General features: G+C 37.7%; 1 protein-coding gene and 1 pseudogene across 1 annotated transcript in view; one reads left to right on the plus strand and one right to left on the minus strand.

Annotated features, from left to right (window-relative positions):
- PNLIPRP3 (pancreatic lipase related protein 3) overlaps nucleotides 1-20,154 on the minus strand; it is a 56,294-nt gene extending 36,140 nt beyond the window's left edge. Inside the window, exons 1-4 of the mRNA XM_055242708.2 lie at nucleotides 19,940-20,154; nucleotides 10,539-10,693; nucleotides 4,174-4,293; nucleotides 2,968-3,099 (exon numbers count right to left, since the gene is read on the minus strand). Coding sequence (XP_055098683.2) covers nucleotides 2,968-3,099; nucleotides 4,174-4,293; nucleotides 10,539-10,693; nucleotides 19,940-19,988 — 456 coding nt within the window. The 5' untranslated portion in view covers nucleotides 19,989-20,154. The remainder of the gene's footprint in view (nucleotides 1-2,967; nucleotides 3,100-4,173; nucleotides 4,294-10,538; nucleotides 10,694-19,939) is intronic.
- LOC129462606 (high mobility group protein B3-like) lies at nucleotides 7,321-7,941 on the plus strand (annotated as a pseudogene).
- Nucleotides 20,155-20,494: the final 340 nt, after the last annotated feature.

Here is a 20,494-nt window from a genome sequence, read left to right on the forward strand (position 1 = left end):
TCATATGTCTCTGTTTCATTAGGGTTAGTTTCTGGAGATGAATCTGTTTCTTTGGTATATATTGTTTCTTCATTTTCCTTGACTCTTTATGTTGGTATTTGCACATTAGAAAAAATAGCCACCTCTGCGAGGGTGTTCATGGATTGTTCTTTGTGGGAGAAGACTCTCACCAATCAGCCTAGCCAACAATTCTGGGCACCTGTCAAAACTTTGTGCTGGTCAAAACCACTATCTTCATTCTTAGCAGCCCTCAAGCATCTAGGGTAAGCTGAGTGCCATCAGCACTTCCAAGAGAGTCAAGACAGAAATCAGTCTCTCAGGCAGCCCCTGGAAAAGTTGGAACTTTTGATTTGCAGTCTAGCGCTTTTCCGCCCAAAGAGAACATGGAATCTAAGGTATTCTACCCAATCACTTTGTCTGCACTGAGCTAGGGGAAGGGGCTATAGTGACTGCTTGAATGCCATCTTTCTTCCCATCTTTGTTCTCATTGGCCCCTAGATACTAAAATATTCTGGGTTCTATCAATGCTCCAAGACGTGTGAGATTGAAGTGATTACCCTAAGCAGCCCGCAGAAAAGCTGAAACATTGGGTATGAAGTCCCACTTTTTCCGTTCACAGGGTGAAGCGGGAAGCTAGGAGTTTCCTTCAGATCATATGGTGCTGGGTCAGGGGTAGAAGTTAAGACAAGAAGGTATGTCAGATTTTCCTCTGGCCTTCATTGTAGCTGGTTTTATATTTACCCAGGGTGTAAGAGCCTCTGAACTAGTTTCTTAATTTCTCAAGAAGAAAATTTGTCTGTTATTGTTGACTCAGTGTGCTTGTTGGAGAAAGAAGGATCTAGGTCTCCCTATTCTATTATCTTAATAATGTCACTCCTGAGCAAGCATTTTTAGTTTCACCTAAGTTTCAGGCTCTCATAATTATCACAAAAATCAAGCAACTGATTTTACTTGCGTACATTTTTCATTTGATCAAATGTTCCATTTTTTCCACCAGTTATGACAGTTTTATAAGTCACGGAACAAAGAATATTTTCTCTCTCATTTACATATGTGAATAACTGCCAATGAATGCTACATGGTCATTAGGACATCCCTTCCTCTACTGTTGCCACTATTTTTTTTTTTTTTTTTTTTGAGACGGAGTCTCGCATTCTCGCCCAGGCTGGAGTGCAGCGGCACCATCTCTGCTCACTGCAAGCTCCGCCTCCTGGGTTCACACCATTCTCCTGCCTCAGCCTCCTGTGTAGCTGGGACTACAGGCACCCGCCACCGTGCCCGGCTAATTTTTTGTATTTTTAGTAGAGACGGGGTTTCACTGTGTTAGCCAGGATGGTCTTGATCTCCTGACCTTGTGATCTGCTCGCCTCGGCCTCCCAAAGTGCTGGGATTACAGGCATGAGCCACCATGCCTGGCCGACTGTTGCCACTATTTTAAATGTCTATTTTCTTTCCTATCTCCTTATATAGGTTGGTATTTGAGATCATTCTCAGCCCTTATCCCCTTCATTCCTCTCCTTCCCCATCTTCCTACCACATTCCCAAGCACCTGCTTGCCCCGGAACCAGTCCAGGTGGTGAATTGTGGTGGCCTAGTAACTTGTGATGAGATGACAGAAAGAGAGGTGGAGAAGAGACTCAGCTGTTCCTTTAGCTGCTCCTTCTTTAAGCTTGAATCCTGAATTATCCCCAGAGGCCCTGGAGCCCACTCACCCTAAACCCTTTTCCCACTTCAAGGTGGCCTATTCAATTCAATGAACATTGAATTCATCAAACATTTTTCCCTTCAGTTCTGCAAACATCTCCTGTCAGCTTCCTATGAACCACTATTATTTATTTACTGGACATAGGAAAGCCCACAGCTCAGGCCCTAAGGTCAATAAAGAAACTCACAAAAGCTTACAGCTGGCTTTTTTTTTTCTGAAGAGAAGATGAAGATGAATCTGATTTCATCCTTTGTACACAAAGACTTTCTCTAAAGATCTTGTAGCTTGGTCTTCCCTGACAGAGTGGAAAGAGAAGATAGAGAAGTGTCGGGGCATAAATGAGTCTTTGGATCCCTAATTCCTTCTTCAGGATGTTTACTGACAGTGGTCAATGTTCAAATATTACCTAACCTGGTTGCTCATACAATTTGTTTCTGCTCCTGCCATTCTCCATTCTACTGCCTTGCATTTTCTTCACCCATTACTTGTCACCAACTGACATTTTCTCGTTCATTTGTTTCTGTGTGTGCCTCCATTGCCTACTAGAGTGTACATTTTGTCACAGCAGAAACACTGTCTTACTTACAAGTCATATCTTCCATGCCCAGCCCACAGTAAGTGCAGAGTGAAATATATATTTGTTGTATGAATGAATGAACCCTCCTTAAATATCTGAAAGGATTATGCATCTTTAGATTTTACTACACTGCATTTTGAGGTGGGAAATTACTTTTTGGAAAGCATTTGGAGATTCGTGAATGTCGCAGAGGATAGGCCTAATAAATGACAAGGTCTATTTTATTCTTTTAGAGAATATGTGGGTTAAATAGTTGTGTCTGGACTGGCCTACAGACCTAACTAATTCACAGGCACAGAACCCTCTTTTTGTGTGAAAATACATGTCATATTCTAAACAAATAATATTTGAAAGATGATAACCATTTATAGTTCTAAGGATAGATTTACAGTATGATGAAACTGATTGAGATGGTCCAACGTGCTGACCAGGGCAGTGACCTTGCGGGGGCAGTTTTTAGTGATGAGCCTGTGTAGACACACTGCCACCTAGTGGTGCTTCAAATAACCACAGACTCTTTACTACGAAGAAACTTCCTTTTTTGTCTGCCATATACAAATGCTTATTATTTCACACATTCAGTACTTGTCTAAGCCAATAAAAAAAGACATTAAATTGTCCCAACTTCTGAGTGTTAATATCCAAAACCAATTCAGTGTAATTTAAAAAAATCAACTGTTCTTACCACGAGAACATCAATAAAATAAGCCACCTCAGCACCAACAACACGGAGATTGTTTACAGCATGGATGTATTCCCGTGAACCGTTGATCCAATCTAAATTAATGCAGTTTATATCTTCCAGCTGTAGCAACACCTGGCACAAAGATTCATATAAATATTAAATAAATAAGTGTTCAAGGAAAGCGACGTGTCTCAACACTTGATTCCATAATAAGAAATTATACTAGTAGGTTGATATGGTTAGACATTGTGTTCCCACCCAAATCTCATCTTAAATTGTAATCCCCATTATCCCCATAATCTGCACGTGTCAAAGGAGAGACCAGGTGGAGGTAATTGAATCATGGGGGCGGTTCCCCCGTGCTGTTTTCGTGATAGTGAGTTCTCCTGAGATCTGATGGTTTTATAAGGGACTCTTCCCCCTTCACTTGGCACTTCTCCTTCCTGCTGCCTAGTGAAGCGGTGCCTTCCGCCATGATTGTAAGTTTCCTGAGGCCTCCCCAACTATGCTGAACTGTGAGTCAATTAAACCTCCTTCCTTTTTAAGTTACCCAGTCTAGGGCAGCTCTTTATAGCAGTATGAAAATGGAGTAATACGTAGGTGTTAATAGAGAACCTACTACAGGCTGAGCTCTGTCCTAACCCATATATATATATATGTCCTAACCCACACACACACACTAGTAATTAGCACCTATGCATTAGTACCTATCTCACTGAGAATTAAATTTATATATATGTATTTTATATATACTGAATATATATATTTATATATATAAATTTAATTCTCACTCAGTGAGCTAGGTACTAATGTTATCTTCATTATATGGCCTTATAAATATTTAATTGCTTATGATGTTAGAAGTCTATTAATCTTAAGTATAGGAGAGAAAGATTAATTTCATGGAGTTAACTTGGAAATTGTTTTTCTTAAATTAAATGAGAAATTGATCATACCATTTAATCTTATGTCAAGAGAAGAATTTGTTCAAGAGTGATTATACAAATTTGCTTCCCTTGTAATCTGTGCAATTTATAATAAAAATAAACGGGAAATGGATAACTCATTTGAGACCCTGGAACACGGATAATTGTGGATAACTGAATGGAAGATTTCCATGAATATACATCAATACCTTGCAAATTACATTCATGTTAAACGTAAAGCTCCCATGCTAGTGTAAAAAGGAGCTTATTCATGTCATACATTGCACATGTCTCTCTGCCATTTGCCATCTGTTTTCCATCCAGCTATGTTGATACGGGTGATCTTGTCTGTTCCAAAATATGAGGCTTGGATAGTCGAAGAATTAACCGCACTGATCTCCTGTTTCAAGCAGAAAGAGATTAAGGAAAAATAATAATTAAAAATTATTTAATAGTTAGTAGACCTATTCTAAATCTGCTCGAAAGTCTTTCACTAAATTTGATTTTTAGCAACCTTCTTTAATATATTTTTACTAAATAGTTACTGCTACATATCATAAAAGTACCAAAAATTATTATTATTATTATTTAGAGACAGGGTCTCACTGTGTTGCCCAGGCTGAAGTGCAATGACTCCATCATAACGCACTGCAGTTGCAAACTCCTGGGCTCAAGCCATCTGGCCGCCTCAGCCTCCTGAGTAGTTGGATTACAGACCCATGACACCACACGTGGCTAATTTTAAACAATTTTTTTACAGACAGGGTCTCACTATGTTGCCTAGGGTGATCTTGAACTCCTGGCCTCAAGTGATCTTCCTACCTCAGCCTCCCAAGTTGCTGGGATGATAGGCATGAGCCACTACATCTAGCTCAAAAAGCTAACGCATTATAAAATGCAGTATACAAATTCAACACAAGGAAAGAAAAAATCTTTGATTTTTAAAGTAATGTTTGCAAGACAATGTTGGGAAGTTTAAATAATAATTTCAGTAAATCTTATTTTTGTATAACATTTCTCAGTGATCAGTGTAATTCATGAGAATTAAAACATGCCTAGAAGCATGCCAAAAACATGGCAAAAATGGAGGTTGTCCACCCCACTTTATAAGTAAGGAATTGAGGTTAGAGTCTCGTCACATGAAATACACCAGCATATTGGAGATAATTTTATATGATTATGTCAAATATTCTTTTGTATTTCTTGTATTTTGTTGGATTGCCTTAATAACAAAACTCTCAAAAACTTTAGGAGACTATAAATTTAAGTGATTTTGTTATTTAAAATAATAAAAGGCATAAGTATAAACGATTCTATTGGAAAAAATGAATACTTAAATCAGCAAATAGCCAAGTCTGACAGTGGTGAATCCTATAACCTGGAAGCAACACATTTAGATATTTATGAAATTCAAACAAACAGCCTATTTCTGGCTACCTGTGTTTAATAGTAATGCAATTAATCATACAATTTGCTGGCTAGGTAAAGTGTCTCCAAGATTGTAAGCTAATGGTTATGAGTCATAAGTTGGCTTGCTCAGTAATTATAATAGCTAACACTCCTATCTGTCTATTTGCCAGACACTGTTCTAAGCACTTTATAGAGTAGCTCATTTAACTCTCACAACACTGTGAGGTAGGTACTAATTTTAAAAATTAGAAAAGGGGACTCTGAGGGGCCAAGTAACTTGCCAAAAAGTACTGCAGCTAATGAATCCTGGAGCCAGGGTTCAAACCCACATGGCCTTTGAAGTTAGGTGCTTAGCCACTGGGCTCTCAAGTGATGTTCTGATTACAGTGTTCTCTGCTGACAGGGCCCAAACCAGATGTGGGATTTGCTGAAATGGGCAATAAAATCAATTGTCTTCAGGCCTTCTAGGAAGCATTTTTCTGCTAAATAATCCAATCCAAGTACAAAAATATGATTCCATCTATGTCTCTAAGATAATCCAGATGCTCACTCATTTCAACTCTCTTAGGCCCAGCCGGAGTGCCTCAAACACCTACTATAGTCCCGTTTCTACATCTGAAAAACCTTTTGGAGGGAATTTAGTCCGAAAAAATTTGTTTATTCTTTTCTGAACCTGAGAATAGTTTGAGAAAACTCCAAGTGGCATTCTGACAGGCATTGTGGGGTCTGAGCATCTGTTGTCATGCTAGTGTAAAAAGGAGTTTATTCACATCATACATTGCACATGTCTCCCTGCCATGCGCCATCTGTTTTCCATCGAGGTATGCTGATATGGGTGATCTTGTCTGAGATCACTGAGGAGTTTAATCAAGTAGAACAGGTAGAGAAAACACCTTCGTTCACTTCACATTCACTCTGGCACAACCCTCTAAAGTAGCTTTTCAACATAAACGTGGGCAACTCCATACAGTATCATGGGATCAAAAGAAGACAGCTTAGATTCTGCTGCCACAAGGATAGAAACCAGGAAATGATGTCAATATTGTACAGAACAGGTTATTGAGAGGAAGGATGAATTAAAGTATCAAGGTTTATCTAGGCCTTTTAGCAGTCTTTGACTGAGTAGACATGAAGCATAACAGGTACGCGATCAATACATTCTGATGACTACATTTTCAGTGATGTCATCTCTGGCAAGTAAAAAATAGTTACCAGTTAGGTGTGTTCTATCCTTGACTAAAGCTGCAGACACAGAAACTACCGGAAGTGTGCAACATGTCCATCACCACCAGTGACTGTATAAGTCACTCTAGGTTAAGGTGTCATGGATTCATGGGGGAAGTAGGTTGGTTTTATTCTTACAGAAAGGTAACTGTAAAGACCTGTGATTTCCAGAAGGCCAAGTTTATTATACCACACCACATTTACCTTTGACAATTCCTCACTTGGAGAAGAGAGTATGTTAACTGTGTAGAGTTAATTTCTGATTTGTTTATAAATGAGTCCAATTCATATAGCATATGAGTCAGGCCTGTGGAAATCCTTATTTTAATTACACACCTTGACTCATCCTATATCACAGTTGTTAGAAAAACACTTTAACAGCAAACAATAGGCTTCCATCCATTACAAAATTCAGATACATATCTGGTTTAATTACACATGATTCTTTCCAGATGGAGGGAAGTGGGGAAGGTGTGAAGAACATTATTTAGGGAAGTACTTCATTTTCCAATTTTCTCTTCATTGGCAATAGGACCCAGCTTCACCTAAACACTGTCTGTATCACCTTCTGTTTTACTGACCGTGCCCCACAGAATTCAAGTGCATGGCCACTTATATAAAAGGATAAAAGGATCAATGAGCCTGATGAGTCCTAAGAGTGAAGATCAGGGAATAGAGTTAGTTCTAAGTGGATAAATATGCCCTGAACATCCTAAAAGGCAGAGAAGGTGCCCCCAAATACTTGTATTCAACATAGATTCTCTTCACTTTAAAAAAAGTTAATCTACTAGCAAACAATACAGTCAGGATGGCTAAAGGTGACCCCCAGAAACCAAAGGGCAAGATGTCTGCTTATGCCTTCTTTGTGCAGACGTGCAGAGAAGAACATAAGAAGAAAAACCCAGAGGTCCCTGTCAATTTTGCAGAATTTTCCAAGAAGTGCTCAGAGAGGTGGAAGATAATGTCCGGAAAAGAGAAATCTAAATTTGATGAAATGGCAAAGGCGATTAAAGTGCGCTATGATCGGGAAATGAAGGATTACGGACCAGCTAAGGGAGGCAGGAAGAAGGATCCTAACGCCCCCAAAAGGCCACCGTCTGGATTCTTCCTGTTGTGTTCAGAATTCTGCACCTAGATCGAATTCACAAACCCTGGCATCTCTGTTGGAGATGTGGCAAAAAAGCTGGGTGAGATGTGGAATAACTTAAATGACAGCGAAAAAGCAGCCTTACATCACTAAGGTGGCAAAGCTGAAGAAGTATGAGAAGGATGTTGCTGACTATAAGTTGAAAGTAAAGTTTGATGGCGCAAAGGGTCCTGCTAAAGTTATCCGGAAAAAGGTGGAAGAGGAAGATGAAGAAGACGGGAAGAATAGGAGGAGGAGGAGGAAGAGGAGGAGGAGGAAGAGGAATAAAGAAACTGTTTATCTGTCTCCTTGTGAATACTTAGAGTAGGGGAGTTCTGTAATTGACACATTTCTTATTTGAGAAGTGTCTGTTGCCCTCATTAGGTTTAATTACAAAATTTGATCATGATCATATTGTAGTCTCTCAAAGTGCTCTAGAAATAGTCAGTGGTTTACATGAAGTGGCCACGGGTGTCTGGAGCACCCTGAAACTGTATGAAAGTTGTACATATTTCCAAACATTTTTAAAATGAAAAAGCAAACAAAGTTAAAATATACAAAACATTAAAATCAACATTTTAACCATTTTAAAGTGCAAACTCAGTGGCATTAAGTCATTCACATTGTCATGCAGCTATCACTACATCTTTCTCCAGAACTGTTTCATCACCCCAAACTAAAATTCTGTCCCCATTAAACAGGAACTCTCCATTACCTGCTCCAGGTATCTCCTATAAATGAAACCATAGATGATTTGTCCTTTTGTGTCTGGCTTATTAGCAAAATGTTTTGAAGGGTCATCCATGTTATATTATGTATTGGCATTTCACTTCTTTTTAAAGCTAAGTAATATTCCTCTCTTTACTTCTTGATAATTATAACACTCAAACTTTTGAGGAATGTTTCTTTATAAGTGTCTCTATACCCATAGTAAGAACTTTTTTTCCTTGTTCTAGAGAGAGCCACATCTACAGAATTGGTCAAACTCATATAGCATATGGGTCAGGCCTGTGGAAATCCTTGTTTTAAGTACATACCTTGATTTATCCTATATCTTAGTTGTTGAAAAACACTTTAACAGCAAACAATCAGGCTTCTATCCATTGCAAAATTCAGGTACAGATCTGGTTTAATTACACATGATTCTTTCCAAATGGTGGGAAGTGGAGGTGTGAAGAACATTATTTAGGGAAATACTTATCTACACATGGCTGGCAGATTTCAGTAAAGAGTAATGTGTACATATGTATGTGTGTCTGGTGAGTAGACAGCTACAAATCGGACCATATTTGTATGGTAGGAAGGCACAGGAGAACGCTGTCTTGGCTGGCAAGGCCCAGCGGTATGTGATGGGCCTGATGGAAAGTAAGCCCCGAGGTTACAGATTCAGGTAAAGACTGGAAATGATCTTCTCTGGCCCCCCTTTTTTCCTGCTCCCTAAATATAGACCCTCCAACCACTCCTAGTCCTGCTCTCGTTTCTCTGCTTCTGAGATTTCATGTACTCTTTGGGTTTCAATTTTCAACTCCAGCCAGAAGACTTTTGAATCTTTTTATCCAGCTCCGGGCTGGAGCAGGCAGCTTCGCTGTTAGACTAACATCTCCAACAGCCTCCTCAAGCCTCACCTGTCCAGAATCTAACTCCTTTTCTTTTATCTTCAATTTTTCTGATAAGGGGGTTATCATTTTCCCAATCATTTACGTGTGAAATCTCAGACTGGTTTATGATGTTTATCATGTTGATTTTCTATTATCATACTCACTTTCATTACTGCAGTTCAGGCTGTTTCCCATGTGTGATCCAAACTGCACTATAGCTTTCTATTTAACATTGTCAAATGGACCTTTCTGTGATGATGGAAATATTCTATATCTGTACTGTCCAGTACGGTAGCCACTAGCCACACGTGGCTATTGAGCACTTGAACTGTGGCTGGTGTGGCTAATGAATTGAGTTTTTGATTTTATTTAATTATAATGTTAATAGTCACATGTGGCTAGTGGCTACTATGTTGGACAGCACAGTTCTAAACGGTCTCATAGTCACCTCTAGTCTCTTCCAGCTTCAGACAAGAGAGCAACAGCAGCCAGAGTAAATGCCCTAAAGCATCACTGAAAAGCTCTCAATGGGGCCTCATGGCTTACAGGATGAAGTACAAACTCCACAGGAAGGAACTATACAATTTGTTCCTCAACTACTTTTCTAACTAACCTTGCTTTTGAAGACTCCTTCTCTGCCCACAGACTAACCCAACACGTCATTCATCAGACGGGCCTGTGGTTTCTCTCCTTTATGTTCATGCCACTTCCTTTGCCATTACCCTGCTTATCTCTGCTTGTGAGCACCTTGCCCATCCTGCAGGATACACCTCAAATACATGTCCTCCTCAAAATGTTACCTGGTTCCATCCCTGACCTCAAGGTGGGCTCTTTTTCACTTTGTTCCCAGTCTTTCAATTGCATCTTACATCACAGATCATAACTTGTGTTGCAAGAAAGGTATTTGTTTGTATATGTCATTTCTCCCACTGTAATAAAGTCAAGACTGTTCTGTTTATTCAATTCAATAGATAATAGGCATTGTTGCTTATTCACAGTCTTACAGATGGAAGGTTCTCAGTTAGTACATTGACTGAACATAATATCAAGTTTACCTGTTATGAAATAATGTAAGAGCAATCTTCATATTTAAATCTGATATATCAGAACAGATAATATAGAACAGATAACATTGAAAAAAATCTGACTCATAATACTGAAAAGAAATGTTTGCCTTTAAGTCAATAGCACATGTCAGAATAGGTTACCATATCTATGTCTTCTGTATCTATAGGCAAATCTTATATTTTAGAATAATCCATGTGTGAAGGCTAAAAGTTAGCTTACCTGATAGGCAGTGGGATTGTGTATAGTGTAGAGCAGGAAACGAGTGTTTATCTTCTCTGGAGACCAGGGTAAACCTACCAACTCTGTTGAGAAAGTCCTGGTCCATGGTAAACCATCTTTGAAACATCCTAACCTTTCATAGCAAACTTCTTTTCCTGCAGCAGAAAGGTGGAGTGTCAGTAATAGAGAAACCAGGCTTAGGGAGAGGCTGTGTTTCTCACTATGAGTTAAAGTAGATTTTAATTTTGGAAATTAACCTCTTATTGGATTTATGGCTTGAAAATATTTTCTCCTATTCTATAGGGTTGCCTTTTCATTTTGTTGACTAGTTCCTTTACTGTGCAGAAGCTTTTTCGTTTAATGCAATCCCACTTGTTTGTTTTGTTGCCTGTGCTTTTGTTGTCATATTCCAAAACAATCATTGCTAAAGCCAGCAACAAGGAGATTTTTCCTATGTTTTCTCACAGGAGTTTTATAATTTCAAGTCTTACATTTAAGTATTTATTCCAGGTTAATTTTGTATATGGCATAAGATAAGGGTTCAATTTCATTCTTTTGTATATGGATATCCAATATTCCCAACACCATTTGTTGAACAAGCCTATCATTTCCTCATTGTATATCCTTGGCACCCTTGTCAAAGACTAGCTGACCATATACACATGGGTTTATAATTTTGTATATGGCATAAGGGTTCAATTTTATTCTTTTGTATGTGGATATCCAATTTTCCCAACACCGTTTGGTGAATAAGCCGATCATTTCCTTATTGTATATTCTTGGCACCCTTGTGAAAGACTAGTTGACCATATACACATGGGTGTATTTCTGCACACTCTACTCTGTTCTATTTGTTTAGGTGTCTGTTTTTATGTCAGTATCACACTGTCTTAATTAATATAATTTTGTAGTAACTATAGTTTTGAATCAGGAAGTGTGCTGCTTCCAGCTTTGTTCTTCTTTCTTAAGATTGCTTTGTTGTTTGGAGTCTTTTGTAGTTCCAGTAGTTCCACATTAACTTTAGGATTGTTTTCTCTATTTCTGTAAAAAAATACCTAAGGAACTCACACAACTTAATAGCAAAAAACCAAATAACTAAGTTTAAAAATAGGCAAAGACCAGAACAGACATTTTCCTTAAGAAGCAAAGCATACAAATGGCCAACAGCCATGTGAAAGATGCTGAATATCATGAATCACTATGGAAATGTAAATCAAATCCTTCATGAGATATCATCCCACACTTGTTAGGATGGTACTGGCCACATTCCAGCCTCAGTGAAGCTCAGCCAGAAGGGCAGGCTTGAAGCTGAGAGATAGCAGCTCAATAACCCAGGACTCCCACTCTTCACTTTGTCTCACCTCTTCCTCCAACGCGTTCAATAACACTGTTTTGTTTTTTGTTTGTTTGGGTTTTTTTTTGGCTCATTTATTGGCTTCTATTATAAATGTAAATAGTAACCTTCTATTTTTTGATCCATACATCATATTAGAACTTGACTCCCAGTTTCCTAAGAGGAAAATTTTAGTGGTACTGCCTCTCCCTCTCTTCCTCCCTTCTAGCTTCCAAGGTCTGTCAGCTTCATAATGTTGCTTTCATACTATAAGATTGATAATATTCAGACTTTGCTCTATAAGCACAATTAATCCTTCCATGTTTTGTCTACAGGCTGACTCCAAAAAGTTGAAAATCAATGAACAGAATTTATATTATTATGACTAGATAAATATTTTTGGCTTCAGTCAACTCGCATGCTATAATTACATTTCCTTTTCTGCACTTCCATTGTTCAGACACTCATTCTCTTCAAAGGAGATGATTCAAATGAATTGTCTTTCCTAACATATGAATTACTCAGGATCAGTGTCATCGTAGTTTACTCCATATTTGGATCATGCCTTTCTTGTACTGTTTGTGTTTTCCTGTATTCTCTGGTTGCCTTTTTTTCTCTTCCTAGAAGAACGAACATGTGCCTTCTTCAATATATTCCTATTATATTGCAGCTTCTTAATATTTCTCCTGCCTGGAATCCATTCTGATCCTTTTCTAATTTGAACCAGTGACATCATAGTTGGATCATGGCTTTCTAAAACAGACTTCTGTTTTCCCATGAATGCCCAGTTGCCCTTATTTTTTGCATTCTGTTGCTTTTTTTCTCCAGGTCCTCAGCTACATTATTCAGTCTATGGATTTTAAAATGAAGATTTTTATAACTAGTCCTTATTTTCTATGTTTATCGCTTACCAGGGTTATCTGCCACTGTGCTCATTTTTCCATAAGGAAATACTCACAGAGAGTGTAAAGTTAAAGGAAAATAGATGTGATAAAGCAGAGTGAGCAACATTATGAGGTATCAAAGCCACTTAAGAAAAAATTGAAAGATTAATAGTTCTGTAAAAATAATGTTTGCTATAAAATTAATATATTGAAATTGGGTCAATAACTTAAGTGGCCAATAACAAAGGATACAGTTTTAAAACTATGGTATTGAGGAATATTATGCAGCCATTAAAAACGTTTATAGAGAATTTGTAATAATATCTGTAATGGAAAAAAATTAAATTCAAAGAAAGTGTACCAAAATATTAATGGTAAATCCCAGTGGTTTTTCTTTTCTTTTTTTTTTTTTAATTATACTTTAAGTTTTAGGGTACATGTGCACAATGTGCAGGTTTGTTACATATGTATACATGTGCCATGTTGGTGTGCTGCACCCATTAACTCATCGTTTACATTAGGTATATCTCCTAATGCTATCCCTCACCCCTCCCCCGACCCCACAACAGGCCCCAGTGTGTGATGTTCCCCTTCCTGTGTCCATGTGTTCTCATTGTTCAATTCCCACCTATGAGTGAGAACATGCGGTGTTTGGTTTTTTGTCCTTGCGATAATTTGCTAAGAATGATGGTTTCCAGCTTCATCCATGTCCCTACAAAGGACATGAACTCATCATTTTTTATGGCTGCATAGTCTTCCATGGTGTATATGTGCCACATTTTCTTAATCCAGTCTACTTTTGTTGGACATTTGGGTTGGTTCCAAGTCTTTGCTATTGTGAATAGTGCCGCAATAAACATACGTGTGCATGTGTCTTTATAGCAGCATGATTTATAATCCTTTGGGTATATACCCAGTAATGGATGGCTGGGTCAAATGGTATTTCTAATTCTAGATCCCTGAGGAATCGCCACACTGACTTCCACAATGGTTGAACTAGTTTACAGTCCCACCAACTGTGTAAAAGTGTTCCTATTTCTCCACATCCATTCCAGCACCTGTTGTTTCCTGACTTTTTATCAAATTTTCTGTAATAAATATGAATTACCTTTATGGTAATAAAAAAGTCACAAAAGGAGAGAAAGAGTACTTCTTTACCAAATGATGCCCAGTCTGGTTCTTTCTTTTTGTCTTACTACTGCTAATAAAAAATACCAAAAATAGATTTAGCCTTATGTGTCATACATATGAAAAAATGAAAAAATGAAGACTTAGAAAAAGTGATGATCTAAGTGAAATGTATTGCTATTTGTGGCAGGAAAATAATTGAACCCTTATGTGGGTCACTCTATCACTAAGTGGAATTGGGAGATATAGCCTAGCTTTTGCTAGGTTATGTTGTGGTAGTAAACAGCCCCCCACATCTCATTGGCCTACAAAAATTAAGGTTTATTTCTTGCTCATGTTATCCTTTGGCTGCAGTGGTTTTAGGTTGGGCCTAGCTCTGATTTACCAGTCTTCTGCGTTGCAGGATCCAAGCTAAATGAGTAGGCTCTGTTTTGAGCACGTGTCTCTTGGGGCAGAGGAAAAGGATGCAACTGTGGAACCATGCAAAGGCTCTTAAAGGTGTCTAGACTTAGAATACTCTCTTCTATGTCATGTGGTCAAAGATGAATGTGTATAATGGTCTTAAAAGGATGGAGAGTCAATATGGGGAACAACAATACAATCTACATACTATGGAAGGGTATGTAGATTTCAGTTTCTATAAGTACTACCAGTATGACAACCTTACGTGTTCTATAAGAATGAAAACCCATTGTTATTTTAATTTGCATTTATTTAATTATCAGAAACTTTGAATATCCTTTTGTGCATTTCTGGCCATTTGTATCTCTTTTGTGGATGAGATCTTTGTGTCCTATGCATATTTTTCTAAAGTTTGTTTTTAGTTATTTATTTGTAAAAATTCTGCAAAAAGTAGAGAAATTTGCTTCCTTTTAGTCAGATATCTGGAAAATATACTCAAATTTGTTGTCTATATTTTTGTTTTACTTTATTTTTTTCATTTAGAAGTTTTGCATTTATGCAATCAAAATTATCAGGCTTTTACTTAGTGGCTTTGGGGTTTTGTTTTGTTTAGAAAAGGCTTCCTCACTCCAAGCCTTTTTTTTTGAGATGGAGTTTTGCTCTTGTTGCCCAAGCTGGAGTGCAATGGCATGATCTCAGCTCACTGCAACCTCCGCTTCCCGGGTTCAAGCAATTCTCCTGCTTCAGCCTCCCGAGTAGCTAGGATTACAGGTGTGCACCTCCACACCTGGCTAATTTTTTGTATTTTTGGTAGAAACAGGGTTTCACCATGTTAGCCAAGCTGGTCTCGAACTCCTGGCCTCAGGGAATATGCCCACCTCGGCCTCCCTAAGTGCTGGGATTACAGGCGTGAGCCACCGTGCCTGGCCACTCCAAGACTATTAACAATTACACACTGTTTTCTTTCATACTTCTTTCTAATGTTTTATCTTTTACTTTTGAATGTTTACACACCTGGGATTTATTCTGGTGTAAGGAGTAAGATTTTCATCTAGAATTTCAATTCTTTTACCATAAATTTATGCAAAGTCTAGTCATTTTAACTTCACCCACATCTGAGGTTATTTCACTTTATTTAAATTTGCCATCATGGCATCATTAGTTTTATTAAGCAACTGCCACATAGGTTTATGAATCCTATTTTTCCTGTTTGTATGATTCACTTCTACTTTTATTTTTATTACTTAAATGCTTTCTTCACCTTTACTTATTTTTTTCTAGTTTCTTCAGTTCTTGAGTCATTATGTTTTAATATATTCTCTAGTTGAAATGCTTTATTTCCCCTTTGGCCTAAGAATTCTTTAAAGAAACATTTGAAAAACAGCACATTACATGAAGCTAGTGTAAATTGGTTAAGAAACCATGTAAATTGGCATATTAGTTCATATCTTCCTAATTTCCACTTTCTAAAGGAGTCACTTCTCTATCTTACTGTGAGTAGCCTTTTCCAAAGACACAGAAAAGCTGGAAAGTAGGTTCGATAATCTATTCAAGAAATATTTGTTTGTTTGAGTGCCTATTATTTGCCAGATGCTATTAGCACTGGAATTCAGCATTGGAAAAAACAATTCTAGCCCTCATGGAGTATATAATCTAGTAGGGGATGTAGAGACAGACAATAGATAAGAATAAGTTTTTTAAAAATGGCTGCGTTAAAACAGTGACAGGTGCTGGGAGGAACCTAAAGCAGGGAAGGGAAGAGGGTGTTTGTGTGTTTAGGTGAGGAGGGGTTTGCAGTTCAAATAGGGTGTCCAGGGTAGCATTTGCATCAAGACCCGAGGGGGAGAGGAGCAAACCACGTGCAGATGTGCGGGACAGCATTCCAGACAGAGGGAAGGAAAGTACAAGCAAGACTCTGCACGGAAGCAGAGAGCCTATTGTGACTGAGGAATTAGGAGGCACCCGGACTAGGGCCCAGGGAATGGAGACAGGGAGAAGACATAGCTCCACAATGTTTTACTCTGCAATTTCAAAATCTAAAAATCTCTGGGGAAAAATAGTTGCTTTTGGGTTTCTTCATTTATTTGTTTTCCAGTTTGCAGTAACTAGTTTGGCAGCAATAACAGACCTAAAGCTATTTATTGTCTTTATCCCATTTAATATGAGATTAAATTATGTGGGATCATAGTCATGTATTTTACTACATAAATATTCACGTGATTAAATATGGGGTGCTGTCCTAGATTTTTCTGGAAATTATGTATTATAGACAATATGTTTACCATAGCATGTTTCTAAAATAATAAAAAAAAACTAACATTTGTAATGCATCTGGCCCCCAGGAGTTTGAATAGGGGTAGGTGGATGAGTAGCAGGGGTTAATGCTAGGAGGTAACAGAGGGCTAAAGCATGTAGTACTTGGTAGGTCACTGGCTTTTACTCTGAAGTGAGATAGGAAGCCACTGGAGGGCTCTGAGCAGAAAAGTGACATGGACTGACTTGGGTTAGCTTCTGGGCAAGGCAGAGGAAGAGGCCAGCTAGGAGACTATTATAACAAACTAGATAAGACTCAATGGTGGCTAAGACTAGGGTGGTAGCAATGGAGGTGGTTACAAATGGTCAGGTTCTGCATGGAGTTTGAAAGAGGATCCAAAGAGTTGTGCTGACTGATTGGCAGTGAGGTTTGACAGAAAGAAAAGTCAAGGATGATGCAAGGTATTTTGGCCAGAGCACCTGAAAGGCCATTAATTGTGAAAACTTTGAGATGAACAGATTTGGGGGTAGATATTGAGAGTTCAGTTTTGGATATGTAGATTCTATATGAATTAGATACCTAAGTGGAGCTGTCTTGTGTATATGAGACTAGGATTCCAAGGAGAAGTTTAGCTGGAGATATTACATTTGGAAGTCATTAGCATAAATGGTAGGTACCAGAAGATTGAAGGCAACGGACTCCGTTACAGATTTAATAGATGAGATATAGGTAATAATACAAATGAATGTAGACTCAGTTGTTAAATTTATGGCAGCTGTATAATAGATATGTGGTGTGTAGGAGAAATATATGTATTATCTAAATTTTATGTAAGTATGTATTTTGTTAAAATAACTTCTTATTAGGCAGTCATTTCTCTCCTCAATTCCCTTCTTATCCAGTGTAAATCCTACAGTTAATTAAAACCACACCCCTGTACTCTCCTTGAACTTCACTCCTGTTCTTGCTTCACTTGGCTTAACCACAACTCAGGTTAAACCCACACTTCACCTATTTCCTGTCTACACCTGTGCAGCTGAATGCACCTGGAGGAAATCACATACTGTACTATCTCACTTTTAATTTGTGGTTATGAAATTAAAGCAGATCCTAAAGCTGCCCAGCCATCGTATCCTATTTTCCTAGGCCTTCATTTTCCCAGGCTCCTGGGTTATTTCATTCTTCTTGCCTCTCAAACCTCCAGCATTTTCATCCCCACCAATCCTCTTGGCTGATGACCCTGTTTCCTATTTCAATAGGAAACCAGAAACAAAGAGAAGAGACCTTTTACAAGCTCCCAGCATGCCTATCCAGCTACCTGCAGATACCTGCCCTTCTATTTTGCCTTCACTCTGTTCACAAGAGATGAACTGTCTTTGTTTCTCACAAAGGCAAACCTTCATCCTATTAAGACTCCATCTGAGGGGTAAGGCACAGCATTACTCCTTTCTCTTTCTCCTGCTTTACCAACTTTCCTCCTCTCTACTGGATCATTCCTAGCCTCACACAAACATGCTGTTATTTCTTTCATCTTAAATTGACTTCTAGGATGCTAACTCTCCTAGGTTTCCTACCACTTCACTGAGTACTTCTCAGCAGTCTTCTTTGCTAGTTTGCCATCATCTTCCTGATTTCTTAATGAGGAAGTGTCCTAGGACTCAGTAGTTCCATCTTCTTTCTCTACCTGCAGTCACTCCCTTGATGATCTTGTCTGTAGTCATGGCTTTAAATATCATCTCAGCAGATCAGGGCAAACTGCCTATTTCTTAATTCTGCCTTTACCAGTCTAAGTGCTTTCAACACTCAATTAGGACTGTCCTGGGGCAGGAGAATCATGCAAAATAGAATATAGTTCTTGAAATATGAAAACTAACGATAGTCCTATCTCCTTCATTTTTTATCCAATAGAGAAGAGCTGGAGGTCAGGGACTAAAAGACACTGAATTCAAAGTCAAGATTGGCCAATTCCACCAGCTAGTGCCAAGATGTTGCACAATGAATCTCTCTCTGTGTCTTGTTTTCTTCATCTGTGTAAATAAGAGCAAACGTTTATTGATTGCTCACTAATAATACGTCCCAAATCCCATGCCAAGCATTTTACATGAATTGCAGGTTGAGTATCCCTTATCCAAAACACTTGGGCCAGAAGTGTTTCAGATTTCGGGTTTTGGAATGTTTGCATATACACAATAAGATATCTTCATTTATGTTTCATATATACCTTATACACATAGGCTAAAGGTAATTTCATACAGTATTTTAACAATTTTGTGCATAAAACAAAGTTTGTGTCAAGTATTTGTATGTGAAATATTCTGCTTGTGGCATCATGTTAGTGCTCAAAATGTTTCAGATTTTGAAGAAGTTTAGATTTCAGATGTTTGGATTAGAGGTGGTCAACTTGCATCTTATTTAATTTGAACAACCCTATAATTTTATTTTGGTTACTGTCCTGTTTCTACAGATGAATCAACTGAGGCTTAGAAAGGTTAAGTACTTGTTGAAAGTTAAGCAACTACCGAGCAGCAGAACGAGGACTAAAACCCAGGAAGATTCAGAATTCAAACCGGTGGTTGAACTGAATGTTAGATGTGATGACTGTCTTCTTACCACAATACTATCTCAACCAACTACATGATACTTTACAACAAAAGGGTTGATCTCTTTCAACATTAAAATTATTTGATTCTAGTTTGGTTAAAATAAATCAACTAATTTTAGTATTTGCTTATAGGCACAATATTAAACATGGATGGTAAAAGTAGCCAAAATCACTAACTCCTTACACTGTAATGTCTAAGGAGTCCATAGTATAAAGAGCAAACATGTCAATGAATACTGAGTTAATGTTTAAGAAATGTCCACAGACTAATATCCCTCCAGAAAACTGTGACTGAAGTAGCAAAACAAAATGGACATTCCAATTGACATTAATAATTAGTTAATTCATTCAATTATTGAGTATCTACTATGAGTCAGCTACAGAATTTGGAAATTTGTATATATTTTCTCATTTATTGCTAAGTACCCATCTTAGAAATGAAGAAACCGAGACTTTAATGTCTAAGCCCATAAGACTAGTAAGTGGCAGAGCTAGGAGCCCAATACAAGACTGTCCGGCAACTCTTTTATATTGTTGGAAATAGATGCTTCTTTATGTTCATAAGACTCATTCAGTATTAAGTGATGCATTTTCCATTGATAATTTTATGATAAGTGAAAAAATAAATACAAAGAAATATAAGCAGCCAATATTTTAAACATATTCATAAAAACAATAAACTACTTAAGAATGAAATTGGTAATAGTAATTTCTAAAGAATAAGTTCATGTCAATTACCTTTTAGATGTAAGTATACTCATTATTTTTAAAGAACTTATTATAAATTATGAATCTTACCTCTTGATGTGCCAAAGCACAAGAATGCAACAATCCAAATTCCAAGCATCTAAGCTGATTTTTTAAATCACATAAAAATCTTCTTGAAGATCTTTACTTGTAAAGTCACCTCACTATAAAATACTAAGTGGTTTTCTTCACAATGATGCAACTCAATGTTTAAACTCTACGTTTAGAAGAACATGTTATTCCACCTTATGCTCTGCAAAGTAAATAAAATTATCGGGGTGTGCCTTACATCTTGTGATTGGCAATGGAAACTTCCAAGGTTTTGCTGTTTCATTATTAGTAATATTTTGGTTAAGCACAGACTGAGTCACTCTTGAAAGTTACTTTAAGGTTACAAGGTGTTAGATAATAAGCATATAAAAGGTAATATTTTTTCCAAACCAGGATTAGGCATTTTCAGAATATTTTTCCCTAACACATTTCTGTGTGTAAGCATCCCAATTAATATAAACAGACCCTGCTATAAGAGTTCAATAACAAACATAGCTAATCTTTTCCTCTTACCTGTGTGGCAGTATAATATGGGACTTATCATTATTGTCTTCA

Source organism: Symphalangus syndactylus, chromosome 2 (assembly GCF_028878055.3).
Source record: "Symphalangus syndactylus isolate Jambi chromosome 2, NHGRI_mSymSyn1-v2.1_pri, whole genome shotgun sequence".
NCBI lineage: Eukaryota > Metazoa > Chordata > Mammalia > Primates > Hylobatidae > Symphalangus > Symphalangus syndactylus.